At 35.4% G+C, this 20,677-nt stretch overlaps 1 protein-coding gene across 1 annotated transcript in view; it reads right to left on the bottom strand.

Annotated features, from left to right (window-relative positions):
* Positions 1-20,677, bottom strand: part of TTC27 (tetratricopeptide repeat domain 27) — a 125,901-nt gene that overhangs the window by 22,257 nt on the left and 82,967 nt on the right. Inside the window, exons 11-13 of the mRNA XM_065835803.2 lie at positions 13,620-13,715; positions 11,311-11,433; positions 4,987-5,214 (exon numbers count right to left, since the gene is read on the bottom strand). Coding sequence (XP_065691875.2) covers positions 4,987-5,214; positions 11,311-11,433; positions 13,620-13,715 — 447 coding nt within the window. The remainder of the gene's footprint in view (positions 1-4,986; positions 5,215-11,310; positions 11,434-13,619; positions 13,716-20,677) is intronic.

Raw genomic sequence — 20,677 nt, forward strand, 5'->3', positions numbered from 1 at the left:
TTACATCTGGCCTGGGCAAACATGAAAACGTACTTTGCAGCATTGTCAGCCTATTACCTTTCCTGATCTTTAAACTCATATTTCAAAAAAGAAACTGTGCATGAGGAAAAAAAACAAGGTTTCCCAAATCTCAGAGGGTAAAATCAATAGGAAATAAACATTTAGTCAATCTCATTTTTTACGTCTCTTTTATCCATCAAGTTTCCACAAGTCCAGCAATCCCATGTGGCTGCTTCCTTGTTAATTCCCCTTTCCCTTCCTTCTAGATCAACAACTCTCTAGACATGAAAAGCAGGGGTAGAGACAGGGAACAGTCAAGGATGCCATTGAAGGCCAGCACCAGCTCTGTAGCTCAGAAGAGAAGTTAAATAGTGCTTCTGTGAAGGGTGACAGAAAAAGAATTACTGCATTTTTTTATAATTTTAACAAGTAACAGCAACACAGTCTCACTTCTGAGCTTGTGCTTTCAGAATCTGGTTGACTAAAACTTCCACCATTTTAATTTTTGAGGCTGATGGTGAGACACTGCATCCCTCAGGAACTGGCTTACCAATGCTCAGCCTTGTCAACTCCTTTCTCAAAAGGAAAGTAAAATGATTCTTTACTTCAGTGGAGAAAAGCTATATGAGCAGGTACCTAGTAAAAATTATACAGGCATTGCAAAGAATGGTAATAACTTTCTTTTCTTAATAATTTGAAACAAGAAATTTTGCCTAGCAAACTATATGAAGGTTTCAACTGAATGGAAAAAATATAAGAACTGGACATGATGAAGAAGGTTGGGAAAGGCACCCAAAAAGGATCCTTTAGCAGACATGAAAAGTGAGATGAAAAGTCTCTGGGATAGAAATTAAGTCAAGGAGCTGAGATGCTATGACATAGAGACAAAAAGTATACAGAAAATTAAATCGGTCATGGAGATGGAAGAATGTTACAATATGTTAGAGAAAACTTCAGCATCAGTTATATAGAAAAGAATTGTGTAAAAGAACAACAGAATTGGTATGGATTAAAATTTCAGGCCTCAGTAAAAAAGCAGTATAAAGACTGTATCTCTGAATACTTGACCAAAATGATGAAGGTAACATACTAAGGGATATCAGATTGCTGTAAAAGTAGAAACTCCAGAAAATACAGAGAGATTTCAATAATTCAGCATAGTTTAGTAAATATCACAGTGAACGCAATTCTGAGGCTAAATTTTTTAGAAACGAAGAAGCTAGTCAAAAGACAGTACTTGCCTCAATCAGCATGAGTGATCAGGTTCAAAATACTACGGTACAAAAGATCATTTGTAATGTACCTAGATCCACTAGTCCTTCAAGGACAGCAAATCATTTAATATAGAAGATGTTAAATTTAAGAGTTGCTTAAAATGGAAAAGCTACATTAAAAACTAAATGGGAAGCTAGAAGATCTACAGAAGACTTGAAACATTTAAAGACAAGATATTTCAAGGCCTGGAGGAACTGCATACTGTCTTTCAAAAAGGTTCTAAAAAGACTAGACAATTGTAACAGTTAAAAACAAAGGAATTTATTAAGAATAAGAGGATGTGTGCTTGCGTGCTAGACAAATGAGAAAGTTACAAAAGAACAAGTCTGACGGGTTATATGGAAAAATGCAGCAGCTGTGTAAAAAAACAAACAAAAACCTCCAAGGTTCATTGCCTTTGATCTACTACACCGATTAACTGGTATTTTATCATCCCTTAAATATCTGGAAAGAGACCATGAATTTCTTCCACAATATAAGAAGGACAGTGACTTTGCAGTAATGTATTTAAGATACAGTTTAAGCTATTTTGTGTGGAAAGAATAGTAAGAATTCCCTTTTTATTGGAGAGGGCACGAAATCTGCTGATCCTACTGGCTGATGTAACAATTGCTCTGAGGAAAATGACTGAAAGGTAACGTAACAAAAACTTTGCCCAAAGTTTAAAAAAGACTTTTACTGAGGCTTGTGGAACTAGGTTAAAGATTATTTAAAAAAAAAAAAACAAAAGTGTGTTGGCTAGAGGTTCAAATGATGCTACTGATTAGAAAAACACATGAAAAAGAGCTGTAAATTTCTATCATTTGCAAAACTGAAGACATCAACCAGCAAAGGAAGATAATTTAGGCTTGGACTCTTCTTTAAAACTTGCCATCAGAAATTTCCAGGCAAGTCTTTAGTAAGTCTCAATGACTACAAAATGCTTTAAGAAAGTCTAAATAATTTTCTCATATTAGTGGGAATATAGTTCCAAAATAAACTAATTACAGTATATCTGAATATTTAAGAAGAAAAAAAAAAACAAATCATTTACCTGAATAAACTTTTTTGCATTGTAAATCGATTTCTATTATTTGTATACAGCAAATATATACAGATTTTTTTTTTTTTCCCCAGATTCCACTAAACTCTTCAGTACAATACCCTTAGGAGTACTACAATGTTAGTTTCGAAACAATCTATATCATGCAGAGCAAAATTAGTCTCTGGAGTTAGCAACTGCAACAAAATTTTAAGAGCTCTAGCTGAGTGAAATCCTCATTTTTGACATAATTTATCTCCCTTCTAATTCAGTTTCTTTTGAACACGCCACACTGAAAGAACATACTATAGTTTTAAGTATAGAGGCTTTTATCATCTCTTCCAATGAGAGACTCTAACTCGATTCTTGTTTAAGTTACTTTTACTACTACAAGATGGAAGAAAAGTAGAATTGTTGAGAATAAGCCTCTCATTGCCTTGTCCAAAACTTTAAATCCCAGATGGAGTTGATAGCAAGCTGACTTCTAAAGTGTGACTGTTTTCCCAAACTGGAGAGACATCACTTGTCTTGCTTCACACCCAAGAAAATTATATCCTGATAAGTTATGAACAAAATAGTTTAGCACAAAAGAGCATTATTCTTTCCTTGTAGACTGCGAAGTGTTGGAGAATGGTGTGGGCTCAAAAAAGGTGCTATGAACACACTATTTCTGGAAAATTCAAATGTGAAGTGACTGGATACAGAAAATCATACATCGTTCAGTGCAAGAACTAACAAATCTGTAATTTAGCAAGCCATAAGTTTTGTTATGCAGACTTTCACTGCTGAAGAAGTGACCACAAGAGCTCTTTGAGCTCTGTAATTATCTCAGTCCAGCCCTGCAAGGTGCTCGCAGTGGAAGTACAAGAAAAATGCATGTGTCACCCACCAGACACATCTTGGAACAAGCAATTCTGTGAGCAGCAGCACTAATGAGGACAAGTTTCAGATATATTAGAACTGTTAAGACTTTCATTGCTTTGTGGATTCTCCAAAGTCTAATACGGTGGTTGGCTCATACTGCAAAAACGTACCCTCAGAGATCTCAACCAAATTTGACCATTAGGCCAAAGACTACACAAGATTAATGAAGGGTTGAAAGAGAATGGTTTTATGCATCAGATATTTTGTGGAGTCACTTGTTGCAGTCTAAAAATCCCTTCTTCCAAAAAAGTTTCTGATAACAACAAAAAAAATAAGAATCTCTTTGTAACAGGGAGTCCTCATTTACCTGATAAATTATTCACAATTCTGGGAACAATTCGTTAATGAATATTCTCCCTTCCTTTCTGCTCTTTGTCCACAAGACATCCTGGAATAGGAAACAATTCATTTCTGCAATAGCAGAATACAGACAGACTTTGGAAGACAATGATACGTCAATCCATGCTATCCATTTGCTCAATCTGTTTGTTTGAAATGTTTCATCTTTATCTTAAATGGAGCTTCCTGAGCAATAAGAGGAGGAAATGTTCGCTTTCCTATACAGACTGGCCTGTTTTTCTTGGATTGCCTTTAATTTTCAGCTTCCTTTGTATAGGACACAAAATAAAGCATCTCAGCAGAATATTTATCAGTTTGCAGCCCTGTAGGCCATTTTCTGCATCCATTTATTATCCAGGAGTACTCTTGATTTCAATAAGGTTCCTATCTAGTTAATATATATTTTCTTGGCTTTTCCTGAGTCAGTAAGAGAACTGAAAGACAAGGGAAGTGTTTTTGTTAATTTTGCTTTCCATTCTAAAGGTGTTTATAAGTGATCTGTAGTTCACCTGAATAGTAACAGGACTGATTCACTGGAATAAAGTACATCATTGAAATACAAAAACATTTCAGAGTACAAGATTTGAAAAGCTGGGGGCCTTTAAAATTTTTCTACAGCAGAAATCCAACTAGCTATGTAGAATTCAAACCAGCAGCTTCACCACCATTCTTTGGAGGGCAAGAAGGAATATTGTACTTTAGCATGGACCTGGAAATGGCTATGAAGACCACAATTTCTATACATAAACAACCACAAAGCTGTTTTAAATTCTCAAGACCTTTCACAGTGTTCAGCTTATTGGGATGGGACATAGTGGCTGAGAAACTGAAACAAGATTAAAAAAATTGTCTGCAGAAAAGCTTGCAAAGGCTCTGTCAGAATACCCAGCTTCATCAAGAGAACTCTTTTGACTGTGGTTTCAGTTTTGATGCATTACTGTAAAAAAAGCTACTGTCATCACAAGTGTAATGCAACGCTTCCCAGTGACCCCAGACAAGGCAGATCAGAACATTCAAAAAGATTTCTGTGAAGTACACCTTGTATCTCAAAGAAAACACACAAGACAAAAGGATAATTTCATTAAAATCTATACAGCATCCTTCTTATGAGAATTTTGCTTGACACTTGATCATGATTTATTGGATTATAACTATTAATTTTCAATGGCTTGATCTCATTGAAATAGAAGAGCTGTACAGGTAAAGAGTTAGCTTCATGCAAGCACCTGAATGCAAAAGGATGTCTTCATTTCAGTATGCTACTGGTTTTAGCCAGGCTTCCAAGTACATGGTAAAAAAATTGCTAAGAATAGTAATAAGCTGTTACTTTGACAACTGTGCACAGATTTGCCTTTAAAAAAAAAGTGTCATCTTTCAAAACTCAACACACCAACAGAAACAAAGCCATGTGCGTATCATTTCCCAACCTGCATAGGGTTGATCTGCACGGAACGTTCAAAGCACTGCACACACTCCCTGAATTCCCGGTTGCGGAGATGGAGGAGGCCTTTGGAGCGCTGGGCACGGGCGCTGCGGTGCCTGGAGAGCTCCCAGGCCTTGTCATAGTACTGGTGGTCCTTAAGAACATCTCCAAGCAAACAATACAATCCTGGTGTTTCCTTTTTTTCCAGCTCCCTCCTGAGTATTTCTTCTGCCTGTTAAAGAACAAACATAAATCAATATATAATGGGACAATTTATTTTCATTTAATCACCTACCTGAACAAATACCACTTTAGCACCTTGCAATCATCAGTTGAAGACTAAGAAGTAGAGGCAGTAAGGAAACACAGCCTTGATCCAACACAGTATCAAAGACAAGGTCTAGAGAGAATCTGTTTCCAAACTGTTTTTAAAAAAAACACAATTCAACATCAATATAATATGGTGGTTTTTGGTTTCAGTGCGCCAAGGGAAATGTAAAAAAAAAAAAAACAACAAGAAAAAACAGGAAGCAGGTTGGTCCTCATTTCATATCTTAGGTGTGTATTCTGTCCCAAGAGCTAATTTCAGTCCTAGACATCAAACTTACACCTATCTCACAGCAATGCAGTATTAGCACTACTAAGGTATGTGCAGTTCTAGTAGTATTATCCTGTGTTTTTCATAAATTCTAATAAGTGCTCTTGCAATGACTGTCATTCTTTTTCCTCTAATTGCTCCTTTCTGTTTCTGTAAATACTTATTTCCATTCTATTATGTCTGAAGACATATCCACTTTAATGCTGTTCGTTTTGGGAATGCTGCTCTTTTACATAAGATGCAAAAGTTATATCTAAATGTTTGAGATAAAATATATTCAGAACATATACAGCATTACGGGAAAGAAGACACAAGCTCGGTCTCCTAGACGTCTATTATGGGCTGGAACCAACTTTAAAAAGCTCTTTATCTCAGGGTCACTAACTCGTTCTAACAATAAAATTATTGTTTCTCTTTTAAACAAGAGATAGTCTGCTCTCTGTGGCTTTTTGAAAAGATAAATACACTGGACAGATGAACTGTTGTTCAGACCAAACCCTTACCTCAGTCCCCTGTTGCAAAACTGTAACATACATAATTCAGCTCAGTGTCATTTTTCTATTAGAAAAGATCTATTTGAAGCACTCGAACCAAGATTCAGAGCAGCCTGTCACAGAACTGAAGTCTGACTCTGTAACACTATTCGTTCTCCTATCACAGCTAGCTTATCTAAAAGGAGAGCTGACTTCATCTCTGCATTTAAATTAGTACTGTTTTTCTTGTTTCTGTAAGAATTGTTTTATTTGCCCTTCAGGTTATTTCTAGAGAACCAGTCTATTCCTCCTCTTCCTCTAGTCAGTAAAATTCATTGATCCTGCCTGAAAATCATCTTTAAAAAAATGAATTTGTTTTACTTTGTTTTGAAATATTTAATATATAGTAATTTTAATGCTTCATTCTTACTATAATTTTTTCTTAAATGAAGTAGCTGCAAAAGTTTACAAATATTTGAAATGCACAAATGTGAAGAAGGGATGCATTGTTTAGATGTCTAAAGGGATCTTAAACTAGCCAAAATTGAATCGCATTAAGAAGAAAATTAGTGGCTGGATGAAAATAACTTAATGGCAAGCAGTTTCAAGTGTCTATAGAACAGTCCTCTAAAGAAAGCAAAAAACCCAATTACTTTAGATTTAGAATCAGCCTAGTCAAAACACTAGAAAACCTCACCTAACAAGACAACGGCACTTGCAAATGGTTTGGTTAAAGGGCAGATTACTTCCCCTCCTCTGCCTCCATTAGTTGCTATGAGAAGATTAAAAGAACACCTATTAATATGAGATTTTTTTAAGATTGTTTTTTTCTAGAGCAGAAAGAACTATGTGCTTTACTACTGCAGTAGTTACATTAGGCACCAAAAGTTAAGTTTGATTTTCCCCTTTAGATAAAGAAAAAAGACTGAAGCATTGCTGTGTGAACAGCAGCTGTGAGGTGAAAAGTACAGTGCATGCCACTGCTTTAGCGCTTCCTCTGCAGGGCACTGCCCAGCTCACACTGTTGTTCACACTATGGCAGTGCCCAGTACTGACCATGTACTAGACTAGACAGCCAAATATTCACTAATTGCATTTCACATTTAAGAGCATAAAAGCATCATGTTCTGGTCTAAGCTTACAAGAATTCATTGCCAACATAAATATCTCAGCATACAGATAAAACAGGAATTAAATAAACAGAAGTCTGACTTTTTTTTCATCTGATCAGCTATCTGATCACCTATCTGGCATGTTACAAACACTTTTATTACTTAAATCTTAAAGGCTAATACAAAGGAGAACCTACGTATAAACTAATAAAAAAAGTATTCTCAAAATATTCGTTATTTGTCTTCCACATTATCAGATAATTTTTAAAACGGAATTTCTCATTTTGCCTAGGTTTTTGTGAAGAAAAATATTCCTCTCTCCTAACTGCTTAGTAAACTATTTTCAAAAATGCACATTTAATCTTTGATAAAAACTCTGCTTTTGCGAAAAGCAAATTTTCTCTTAACAAGTATTACCTAAAAACATTTTCCACACAGTTCATGCAACGTACATAAAAGAAATATAACCAATAAAGATCTATTCTGAACTACTGAACAGACATTAATGACTGATTTGTATGCTTTATAACTGAAAAATGTATCTGAATTAAATAGCCTTAGATAAGACTAAATTACCTAGAAAGAAAAAAATGAAGCTGTGCAAACCTTGCTGAATGAAACAGATTTAATTATAACAATGCTGCTTTTCACCAAATGGTCTGGACCAGAATGGATGGAAATTAATACTCAGTTCAAAAGTAAGTTGATTTAAACATGAGAAATATTCAGGCTGTTATCTTGCTTTCTAGACTACTACAGTTGGTATGAGAATTAAACAGGCAATGCTTCACAAAAATACACACTCAGTAAAGAGGGGTCTGTCTTAAATAAAAGGTAGTGTCTCTTTATAACTCACTACAGAGACTCCTGGAAACTGAGTTCAAGATTCATCCCATATTTGGCTTCCCAATCCTAAACTTCCCCTTGCCATCCCAACCACATATTACCATGCTTTTATTTTGTTTCCTAAAATATCCCATTAGTCCCACTCTACATCAATGTACACGTTCTATTACGTGGTAATTCATTCCTTTGTTAGTTCAATGCATTTCCTAAAATGCTTTCATCTGTTCTGCTTGCCCGTTATTTGCCAGGCTACCAGAGAAGTAGCATGGAGATGCAGAACAGATGAGCATTGAAAAAAGCAGTGAGAGGAAAGGAGATCTCACTCTTCAGTTTTCATTTCATCTTTCTTGTAATTTCATGCACGACCTTGGGTAAGCCATTTACTCCTCTTAATTTTGTAGCAACACATAGGAGCGGTTACCTGCCTTCTATGTCTGTTATGATAGGTAGTGGAAATCAATCAAGTTCTTGAACAACTTCATGTACTAATCAGTAAAGTACCACTTGACTTTGCATCCTGATTTTTAAGTTGAGCTTCTGGGATGTTGCCATACTTGTGTTTCCTCACTCAAACGGTTTAGGGATATCTGTATCATGTCATGTCATGACAAGAAATAATTCTGTAGAGTGTGGATTGCTGGGTATGTTGGTGTAAAACCAGACTGTACCATGCTGTTTACTCTTAGGAGACAATGGAACAGGGAAAGGGCTGAAAACAGTGTTGCAAGAGAGAATACCAGCCTGATGCTAAAAGCTAGATCTCATGAATTTATCAAAGGTCAGCAGCTTCCATGCTGCTCCAGAGCTCCTGACAAGGCCTCATTTCAACTGCAGAACTGAAAATTCACATCTCCAGTTCATCCTTTCTTTTTTGTTTCACAGGGAAACAGAACCATTTTTGGTGTATTGTCCACTTCTGGTGAGGTTAACCAAATAAGGCTGTCCAATGTAAATAGCACTCTTGAGATCTCTGGGTCTCCCTCACAGTTAAAAGAAGGGAAAGTGATGCACTTCAACGCCAGTTCTCACTACACAGAAATTAGCACGTGCTTTTGCAACAAGTCTGTTGGAGTAATAAAATGAGTAAAAGACTGGAGTGAGAAAGCCACAGGAACTATCAAAATACTGTGTGTTCAGATTTCATAATAGAGTGGGTTCTGTGTGTTTGGTTTTTTTTTGTTCTGTGCCCTATTTTGCTCATTGCTTGGCACTCTGTTACTCTTCTGTTGACGCATGTTATGATATCAGTTTCTGCTAATTTTGTTCTGATTATGAAATGAGTATAGAGCCATATTTAGTAACAGTAGACCCACAAAAAATTTAGCTAAATGTTATCACATCTTACTCTGCAAAATCTGTACTGCTGTAACTGCCCTGTTATAACTGAGTGAATTATTTATTTCCCAAGTGCATCATGTGGAACTTTGGAAAGCCTTATCTACATGCTTTGTCAGTGCATAATTCAAAAGAGGAAGGAACATTTTACTTTGATGTGTAAGTACTCATCAAGTGCATTGCTATTGCTGATATCTGCCTTTTTATTAGATTTTTCAGCATTTAAATTCAGGTTTTCTGCATAAAGGCATCTGTGAGTGAAAAACATGCAGAAGTTTATTTAATACAGTTTGTTCCTTCAATGATGTGAACATCCACTGAACAACATCTTGTCTTAGTAGATACTCGTGCGTTTCTAAAAGAATAAATACCATGTTTAAAACCATAAAACCAACTTCGATATATACAAACAGTTCACACTCTGAAAGCTTTCTCATAAGGAATACAAATGGTCACTCCCCTTGGTGTATGGCTAAATGTTTCTCATTTTCTGGCTTTTTTGATCCGCACCTAGCTTTTTTTCCCAGCACTACTATTGCTTAGTACTTACATAGCATTTTCTGTTTTTCAAAGCACACACAAACTGTAATTCTGAAGGCATTTCTAAGCAGTTTCCTGTGTCAGATATCCTGTCCTATTCTCTGAGTGTCATTTTCATAACTCCCTAAGGGCAGTTCGTGAATATAAGTAGGATAAAATGCACTTCCAGGAAATGGAAAATACTGACCTCTATTTCTGCACTATACTGAAAAGATATTAGCATACTAGCCCCAAGGCATGCATAATGTGACACAGAATTTGCCAGCAAAATGTATCTGGCAGTTTGTAATGACTACAATCTAGGCATTGGTGCATGATAATCAGCAAAAATGTAAGTATGAGTAATTCTGCATTTTCTCTATTAGCTGAAGTTTTAACTCTCGATTCTGTAAGCTTAAGTTACTTTAAGCATAGTCTTTCTGTGTTTTTCTTCATAAAGGCACACATACTTTCATGTATTTAATGCTGCAACGTACCAAACAGAAGAAGAGAACAAGGAAGAAAAGAAAAAACGTTTTTGTCTGAAAGCGAATTTCTGAAAACTACATAAAATCTGAAAATTATGCTTGATAACATAAGTATCCGCTACAGTCTTTCTGTGTGAGAGGTTGCACCAGAAAGAGAACACAGCTAAGGTTATACACAAGTAGGCACTGCTTCTAGGTATAATTTTCTAAAATCTTCCTGCCATTGCTCTAGCAGTAACAGCAGAATAGTCGACAATAGGACGGCTGCTACGGCCTGCTACCTGCATTTTTAAACAATTCTGTCACTAATACATAGAGTTAGATGACAGTTTTAAATTGTCTTTGTCTGGAGCTGATCACACATAGCTGCAGTAGTGTTAAAGAAATGTTAAAGAGAAGTTCAGGAAAATAAAAACATAGGCTTAACAAAATAAAGCCTTTTAATCTTACATCACTACTTTTCTCAAATGTTTGATACTGTAACTTGAATATGTTAACATTAGGTAATTAAATACACCAAGCACTGGTATTTTTCTACTTGAAGTGTTTTTAAAAACTACAGTTAATAGTTTGAAATCAAGTGTTAAAGAAAACTAATATCCCCTCCAGACAAAGCTCCAAGACCCCATCATTCATGACTGCAACTGCCTTCTTGAAATGCCCACGTTCCACATTGCTGTGCGCCCATACTTGTTAATTTTCCTTGAATATTTTCAAGAATCACTATCCCAATCCTGCTTCCTAAGTTATTTCTTATTCACCAACTTCTATTTCATGTGGTCATTACCTCAAACCTTTTTTTTTTTTTTTTTTTTTTAAAGCATCCACGGGTTCACTTTCCTCATGATACCCCTGTAGGAGTGTCATTAGTGAACTGACAGCTCAAGCCAGACAGTCTTTCATATGTCAGATTCGACTTCAAGACAGGGCCTCAGCTGTAAAAACCATTTTTCTTACCTTTCCATGTTGTCCTGCTCTCTCGTAGCAGACTACTGCATCTTCCCACATTTCCAGTTCCTCAAATATCTGTAAGGCAGAGCTGGTGCATCCTAGCTCAAAGAGTAAGCTTGCAAGCTGACGCTGGAAAGATAAGAAATTCCAGGTAACTGAAAATAGGTTAAGTAAAATAGTATTTACACTTTTAAAAGACATAAGAGGCATTTCTGACATCAACAATATAGAATACAGAATTATTCTCTTGAAACTTCAAGCTGGAGCCTCCCAAATGTGTATACCTCACAAAAACATCATCAACAGAGCAATAATGTTTTGAGCTGACTTTTGTTCATGTCAGCAGCTTAGTTACTTTGAACTAGTTTACAATATAATGTAGAAATTGAAACAGGCATGGCAAGGATGAATTCACAGAGCTGAACTTTCACCCCTTAAACGAAGCACATGGCCTGTGTGGTCGGAAAGCAGTTGTAGCAGGATGCTGGGAATGCTGAGAGTGGAAAACAGAGGGTGAAGGAGGGCATTAAAGCCTCTGCTGGCAACACTTCGCCACAGTAATCTGTACCAGTGCCAACAGAGATGGAGAGAAAGGCTCTGATACTATACAATTTTGTTAGGTACTCATGAGAAATCACTGTCCCAAACAGTCACTGCCAGAGGGTGTTAGATTTTAGTCAAATCAATATTGGATTTGAGTCCAGGTTCAACTCCCTGGTTGTTTTCCTCACAGATAAGTCAGCCTCTTTGTTATTTCAAATTCAGCTATTATTTCAGTGTACTAAAGAAAATAAATGAGTAATCTCTTCAATGTAAAAATAAACAAGCTATGTTTTCATGACTTTGAAAAGTTGTCTTTGGTCTTTTGTTTATTTTTTAAGAGGAGATTAAAATCAGGTATAGGTTTTCATTTCAGTAAAGAAGTTATCCTTTCTTCAATGTGTGAAAGATATAAAATTTGGTTTGCAAAAGCAAATGGAGGCGTTCTGTATAAGTACAGTTAATTATGCTACGAGATTCCATACAGTGAACTTCTGCAGTGTATTTTGTGATCCTTAATGGATTCCCTGAAGCTCTCTGCAGATGTCACAGACCTCTCTTCATAGGCTTGGGTTCAGTATCTGTTACAAATCCAAGGAGTCACCATATGGGAATAGGCTGGTGGTCAAAAATTAAGAACTGGCTACACTTCTTGGACATAAACATATAACAAACCCTGAAAATCTGTAACAAAGTAATTCTTTGTTAGCTTGATATTAACCACTTGGAAAAAACCCCTAGATTTGCCACTGTCTGGAACTAAATCTTATTCATGTTTTAGTAAACTTACCAAGAGTCAAATTTTCTAAATTTATATAGGCAATGCTTCTTCATTACTATGACTAGAAAACTGCAACCATCCTCCATTATAAATCCCTATTTTATGAATTTTATTAATAGCATTTCTATCTTTGGCTTGGAAAACTGGCTTGGATTGAAAAGTGCCACTCTGACAACTGGAAATAAAAACCACGTTTTCTAGTTTTACCTCAAGTGCCTGTTGAAAGGTTGTGTGGAATAATTTGTGAATGCCAGGAGAAGATACAATTGGTTAAAGCAACATGCACTGAGGTTAGAAATGAAAGATGAATAAAACACTATTAAAAGTAATCAACATGAACACTTTTGAAGGTACGGGATGCAACCCGTTTTTGTAAGTTTGTTATACACAGCATCATCAGATAAGATTCTAATGTGTAGATTTCTGTTCTAGAAAGAGTTTATTGTGAAGATAGTGTAGTTTTGCAAAAAAAATATATCCTTACAGTACTAGTAAAAAGGGTCATGTCTCAAAAATTAAAACTTTCTCAGCCCAAGTTCTTATGTGTGCTTTTGATTCCTAATTTGGCTGTTCTGACCAATGATCAACTTCCTAAAAACAACCCAAAGTGAGTGTCATTAAAAAATGAGAAATATGCAAGTGACAGTAGCATAAGTAAAATAGTAATAAATAGCAAGGCAGTGGCAAGATTTTTTTTACACGAGAAATGTTGGAAGCTTGGAAGTTTTGGTATATTTTTTACAGAAGGAAAGTAAAGAACTGCACTATAAGCAATTACTTCTGGGCATGGCAAAATAAGAATGTGAAAGCAAAACACTGTAGAACTTGATCTCTTTCCAGAAAAAACTGGTGCGTTGTTAGGTTACGTCTTTATTTCTACAGTGTTTCAACTCAAGATCGTATCACGCTCTCTTGACTTTGGAGTCATGCAGTATCCAAAATAATAAGAAACACAGATTTTTTAAGTAAAGCTTCAAACGTGATTGTTTCACACCTGTATGGCCCAACGCGGAGGCACCTGACAACAGAAGAAAATCTTCATGCGCTCAGTTACCGGCGTATTTGCATCTTCAAACTGGTCTGCAAGTGCCTGTAAATGCAAAGTGTACTCTGATTTACTCTTTACTTAGACCAAGTCAACCTAAAAAAAATTCAAAGCATTCAGAATTTTAGGCATTCTTGATATAATGGAGAAATGATATTAAAGATAACACTAAACACCAGTAAGCTTACACCATAGTATGCTACAAGTCTTTTTATTACCTCAATTAAGAAAATGTAATAACTGCTCATGTAAAAACTTTCTATGAGAGCTACCAATAAATAAAAAGGCTTTGAAGAGATTCAGTTTTCAAAGTGCATGTAACAGGAATAAGTATCAAATTTACAATGCCAAACAAATACTTGCAGAGTAAAACTGTGTCAAGTATTAAAGTGACCTTGTCTAATGCATTTTGATCCTTTAGTTAGTTTTGCCCTGTCTAAGATAATATTGATGTGCTTTAGGCAGGAAGTTTCTTATTTAAAAAGAGAGAAAGACAAACATGTTATAGTAGACCTCAAACTCTTTGAAAGGAAACGTTAAGTTCTGTATAGAAAAAGGGCACTAGCTTCATCTCTTTTTCTCTGAAAATTTATTAATTAAGTTATTAAAATAAAAATTCAATAGCAAGAAAAATGAAATATTAAAGGTAGCTATAGCCAGAAAGTTGGTTGGAAATTTTAAGCTGGGGGAAAACTCTCTTCAAATGCCAGTCATCACTGCACTAGCAAATTTAAGGCCAGATATGTAAATAGGGGAATATTAAATTACTTGCCTTCACATGATTCATCTGTCCAAGTAACTCAGAAATTTACAGAAGGAGCTACAAAGGTTCTCAGAATTTTCTCAGCAGGGAAAATTTGCAATGCAAAGATTCCCAAACAAAAGGAGATATTCAATAGGATCGCTTCTTTCTCTCTCTTTTTAAATCCAATTGTTGGCTACTCAACCTATATCAATAATGCAAATAATAGTTGTGTAAAATTAAAATAACCAGTTATATGTGACTTAAACTGCTAAGCATTTGTAATTGCTATTGATGTTAATAGAATTTATTGGGTGGCTTCACTCTTTTAATAAGAAAAAAAAAAATCACAACAGGCAGCAATAATTTAGACTTTAAATCCACACTTAACTTCCTAATTTTAAATACTAATATTTAAAATATTCAATCATATTCACATTCTCTCTCATAAAATTATCTCCAGAGACCTGTTCCAAGAGATTATCCAGGAACCCATCCTAAGCAAATGGCTGACGTGTATTTGAGGAAAGGGACAGACTAATAAAATCGTGTTCCTTACATAGTTCCACGCAATCCAAAATGAGCACATTCAAATAAAACCTTAGAAGTAATATTAATTACAGAGTTTACTTGACTACAAGCTATGTAACAAATAATTTGCTGTTTTAGTTCTGCTACAATGTTCTAATGCTACATAGAATTATATTTTTCTATATTCTGTTGCAACAAAAATGAAACTGAAAAATTGCCCAATTCCTTGGGTAACAATTTTACAAGACCAGACAAAGTAGTGAACTACAGTTGAACAATTTAAAAATAATAATTGCGCTAAGCCTGAGCAAAGCCAGAAAATCCTAAATATGTCCTGCAAAATAATTTTTTGAGGAGAACAGGAGAGAGAAGGCAGAAAATGGTTTAAGTGAATCAAAACCTTATGTTTTTGTTTTAGCACCTTGTTTTTTTTTTTTTTTTTTTTTTTTTTTTTTTTTTTTTTAAGAGTTCTATTGTTCCAAAAGAAAAACTGGAATTCAAAGAAAATCAGTTTTTCAAAACCAACATATTTTATTGGAAGATTTTTGGCCACATCCTTTGTTTCCTAATAAGAAAAGCATAATGTAAATGACGTGTTGTATGAGAATATGACTATTAGCAAGTAGAATTCTCTACCTTCCCAAAACAAATACTGTACTCTGTTCAGAGTTCCAACAAAACCTGAAAATTTAGGTAGAACATATCAATACTATATATTTCCTAACAATGAATAAATGCTCATTAACCTCAAAGTTATTAAAGTCCATGGTTTCTGCACACTCTCAAAAAATAAGTTTTGCCTACTATCAAAGTACAGAAAATAAGTTACTCAAAAATTGCTTAATTCTATGTTTCTGAATTATACTTGAAGAACTAAAATTTGGGTTGTATAGTGGTAAGAAAATGAGAATCCTAACCTTATTGTACAGTTTAATCACAGAACAAGAAACCAATAACATCAGCAAGATAGCACTGCCAAGCAAGCATTCTTCCTCATTAATAATCTCCAACATGAATATAATGTAAAAAACAAATCTAATGTAAATACAGAATATTTGCAAGAGTCAAAAGATGTAAGACTCGGTGACTTAGTTTAACCTGAGACTCAGATTCCTGTCTTGAAAGTTGTTAAATAGAGCTACAGCAGAAACCAACTAAAATTTACAACTCTAAATGCTACGTGAGTTCTTCCATATGCAACATTTAAAACCAACAAACTTCACAGATTAGTCCCCCTTGACATACCACACCCTTTTCCCAACACACAACAGAGATCCACACTAATCCGCTCTGAAAACAACAAAAGCATAGATGGTTTTGATGGAATTCTGTATCACAAAGACTACATTATTGCCACACGACAGCAGGAAATGACAGCTCTAGAAACTTGAGTAATTCTCCCCATCTCACACTCAAATAGTTGGTAAGAGATTAAGCAGTACAAAAGCCTGTGTTTGGGATAAGTAGACCATATTAATTTGAAATTATTCCATTAGAGTTTTTATCACTTTACTAATCAACCTCAGTTTAATCACTTCACTAATCAAACGTGAACACTTGAAGGATTTTTTCCACCTGGATGTCATTTCCACACATTCATTCCCATTGCACATCCTTGCTTTGCTTCTACGTTCCAAGTATGTATAACATCACTATGGTCTTGATGATAAAATATCAACTTTGATTTTGAGCCTACCTAAATTTCAGTCTCTTTATCCTCTCCACAGTTTTTAATGTCCTTTTATGGCTGACAGTTATATCTTTTCTTTATAGCTAAACCTTATCTCTGTACTTAATCTCTGGAAATATTATTACACCCTGATGTTTTCTGGTCACCAAGATGTCATTTTCTTTCTGACATAATGCTATTTGGTTTCTTATAGTACCCCTTTTAAACTTGTTATTCATTCAACTGGTCTGAAGTCCTTTCTTTGAAGTTTAGTCTCTTTTTAAAAAAAATATCTTCTGGTAGTTTTTTGCACCTGAGATAAATAAATGGCAGATCATCCTTTCTATTCTTAATCTCTTTATTCTAGATGAAATGGTTTACTTATTTTCTCAAAAAAAAAAAAAAAAAAAAAAGCCCCGTACCATGTAAAATTGTACCTGCAGGCAAATATTTTTTCCTTCCATTTCATCTAAAGGATCTCCCGATTGAAGATTATTTAGGGAAAAATTCATCCAAATCCAAACCAAAATGCCCCCAACCCTTGTCTTTTGAAAAGAGCAAGATACTCATGACTTATCAAAAACATCTTGAAAACAGCATCACATTCTGTTTGTGCAGCAACTGTTTAATTCCATCTGGATCCCTCAATAATGCTGCAGACTGGTGTGTCCATATCCCAAAATAACATTGCTGGCCCTAATAAAACATCTCCCTCAAAACAGTTGTGACCCATAGACAGCATTTTGTCTGTGCTACTTCATCTCACTTCTTCCCAGGTTTTCACATCAGTAATACACAACAGGACTGCACCACTTTGCCCTTCACCTATATTTTCCAACAAGCATTTCCAGTTTTAGTATTCCAGTTTCAATTGTTCCACCATATTTCTTTTATCTGCACAACAGTTGGTTTCAGAGACTCTGTCAGTAATGGTAACTTGTTTATTTTGTTTTCCCACCTTATCCCACTGCTAACCAGACACCCAGCTGTTTCTCACAGACTACACCCATTCATTTTTACTACTCCAGGACCTGATTACTTGCTCTGCACTTATCAGTACCACCATCTCTAGCCTTATTAGCATCTTATATTCCCTTATATTCCCTGATTTAACCTGGTACACTTGATGTTCATCTTTACTTATAATTTCCTAGGCAGGAAGATTAGATGTGTGTTTTTCTAGTCTTCTCCCACTTCCCAGTCTAGTAGTGTTGTCAGTCTGCCAGAATCAATCCCTAGTTAATACCTCTGGGATTGCAGTGGTGACTGTCCACCCAGGAGTCCTTTCTACCTTCTTACAGATTTTTACCATATTTAATATGGGTTTAGTTTGATTTATGCCAAAGGAAACTCACAGTCACGCATCCTGCTTTCCCACTATTGCCATGATCCAGCACGTAATACCCAGTCGGTCCCTTAACTCCTGGCAAATGGAGCAGGATGAATGGAAAAGTGCCTTTCAGTCTTTCCCAACATGGTAATTCCAGACACATAACACTTTCATGATGTTCTTGTGACTCTCAGGTGCATGTTCTTCAATGTCTCCCAAGTCTTCCTCCTGAAAAACTCACACATCAGCCTGACCTTGTCCTGCTCTGCTTAACTACCTATTTCCATTCTCCTTGCCCTTCTTCTATTTCTGTCCATCACCTTTGCATGTTTTATAATTCTGCTGTCACAGCTCTAACCGCTCTTGTATTCTAGCTGTTCCCTTAGCTTCATGCTTCTTCCAGTAATTCTCCTGCCAGTCGTGTGCTCTATGGTTAGGTTTATTTAGCAGAAGTAAACAAATCTTCAGCAAACTATGCAGCCTCCTTAATGTTTCCCTCCTTCATATAATTAAAAACACCAAGCTTCAGCATCTGCATCTATGACTGCTGGTTACAGTTTGCTCAAAAGCTTTACCAAATGATACTTCATGTAAATTAATTTTAATGTACTCGATGATGAAAATACCATTGTTTCTGTATCCATCTCTATATTTTTCCCCTGCATTGTCCCACTTCAAATACTACTCCTTGGCACCAACATCATCTTCTATCCTTTATGGGGAAAAAAGATTAATTCTCCACTCATTTAATCCATCTTCTGCTTCTTTTGGTCACCATCTGCTCAGCTTTTTGGCCTATTGCTTAGGTCACTTTTGACTCATGTTTAGGCCTAGAAGTTAAGTATATAACAGCATATATCATAAACAGGACGCTTTCCCTTCAGATGTCAAACTAATACAAATGTCCTTCTTTTTTGCTCTGCTTTCTGAGGTTATGAAAAATACAAATTACATAGCAGTGAAACGTATTGTTATATTTGCTGAACACCTACCATCCTAGTACCCTATTTGACAAAAGTGTATTAGGAATAGCTTAAAAATTGAAGTTTATCATCAGGAATGAAAGGGGGAAAGAAGGCCTTGCAAAAATCCACACAATACTGAAAGAACAAATTAGCATATTAATCTCGGATTAAAAATTAAATGAATAATGTAGGGTTTATGAGTGGCCAATTCTGGGCATCTGTCTTTACTAATATAACCTATATAGCTTTTAAGTGTCCAAATACAGACACCGGCTTTGGGACTGCCTGGCTGGGTCAGGCTCCAAAGCACCTGATGGCACATAGACACAGCTGGAACTTTTCAGCTTCTTGGAAAGAAGGTGTCTGGAGACAAGGTGGATAAGAAATAAAAACAAATCTGCAGGGAAAACAATCCTCCTGTCTCATCTCATCATAGCTGTGGTTTCTAAGAATTTAGGAGGTGTACAGCCCAAACTGAACTGGGCTCACCCACTTTATTTACTCAAAACCAAAGCAGATGAAAGCTTTGCAAAATTAACAGCAATGGGTATCTCTGTGGTTGTACAATTACAAAGTTATTATTTGGTTCATAAGCTGATTTTACAAATTATGAATAAACAGGAAAATTGATAATCAGAAAGCTCATTCGGTTCCACACCACAGAAGTCTGTCACACAGATGAAGTGTTTCTACTGCTTAGTACCCCTGAAACCAAAATTGTGCATTTTTTAAGCTTCTGCAAGGAGCAGCTCTTGTGGATCCTGTAATATTTACAGACTTCCATAAAACTTCTAGAGATCCATTGTTAAATTAATTAAAACCTTCATGAAAGTTAAGACCAAATTGTAAATGTTTTAAAGTCTTTTGGAGGCAGTGTTATTAAAATACTTGTCCAACAGAAAACCTATGTCATTCTTGAAGCTTCAAAACATTAAGTATCATAATTATTTTCTAAAATGTCCTTTGCCAAATTACATCTCGCAGAATAAAGCCTGAAAAATGCTGCACAAGAAAAAACTATCGTCCAAGTTAATTTGGGATGCATTATGACAGAAACTGTCACAGTCTTTTCCGCAGGAGTAGGCTCAGTGATACATAAACACAGAATCAGCAAGAAAAGCTGCATTCCCCCTGAAGAAAACATATATAATCAATGTCTAAAATTCAGAAACTACACACATTAGAAAGTAGTTGACAGAGAATTAAATATACAGAATAATTAGGGTTGTTGGAATTTTCTTTCCTGTGAATTAGATCAGATATTCCAAGTTTTTCCAATGTACTGTGTTCTAGTACCTCATTAATATGTAATTAGATATTGAGTTACACTCTTTTCATAAACTTATTTCAAAAAAAAGGCAAACAACTATATTTACAATCCAGACAACAAATGTGTTTCAACAGCTCTTTGACAATCCAAGAGCTCCTGCAACCAACATCACGACAAACTGAGACATACCCGGACTTCTAAAATTCAATGGTCGAAATACTTGAATCTTCCTGTGAAACAATGCCAGAAACTATGAAGCAATAAAAACATTTTCCATATAACAATGTAGTAAAGTTTTGCTTAAAGGGCAAGAATAATTTCTGGCTGATAAATATGGATACAATGTGGAAAAAAAGGAAAAAAAGAAAAAAAGTGAGATAAGTCTAAACCTTATGAGGGAGATTATAACCAAATAGTGATTACTGTATTGATTGCCAATTTTTTCACCAGCTAAAAAGATATAAAAAGCAGTGCATTTGGACTTAGTACATTCAACTATT

This window comes from Patagioenas fasciata, chromosome 3 (assembly GCF_037038585.1).
Source record: "Patagioenas fasciata isolate bPatFas1 chromosome 3, bPatFas1.hap1, whole genome shotgun sequence".
Classification (NCBI taxonomy): domain Eukaryota; kingdom Metazoa; phylum Chordata; class Aves; order Columbiformes; family Columbidae; genus Patagioenas; species Patagioenas fasciata.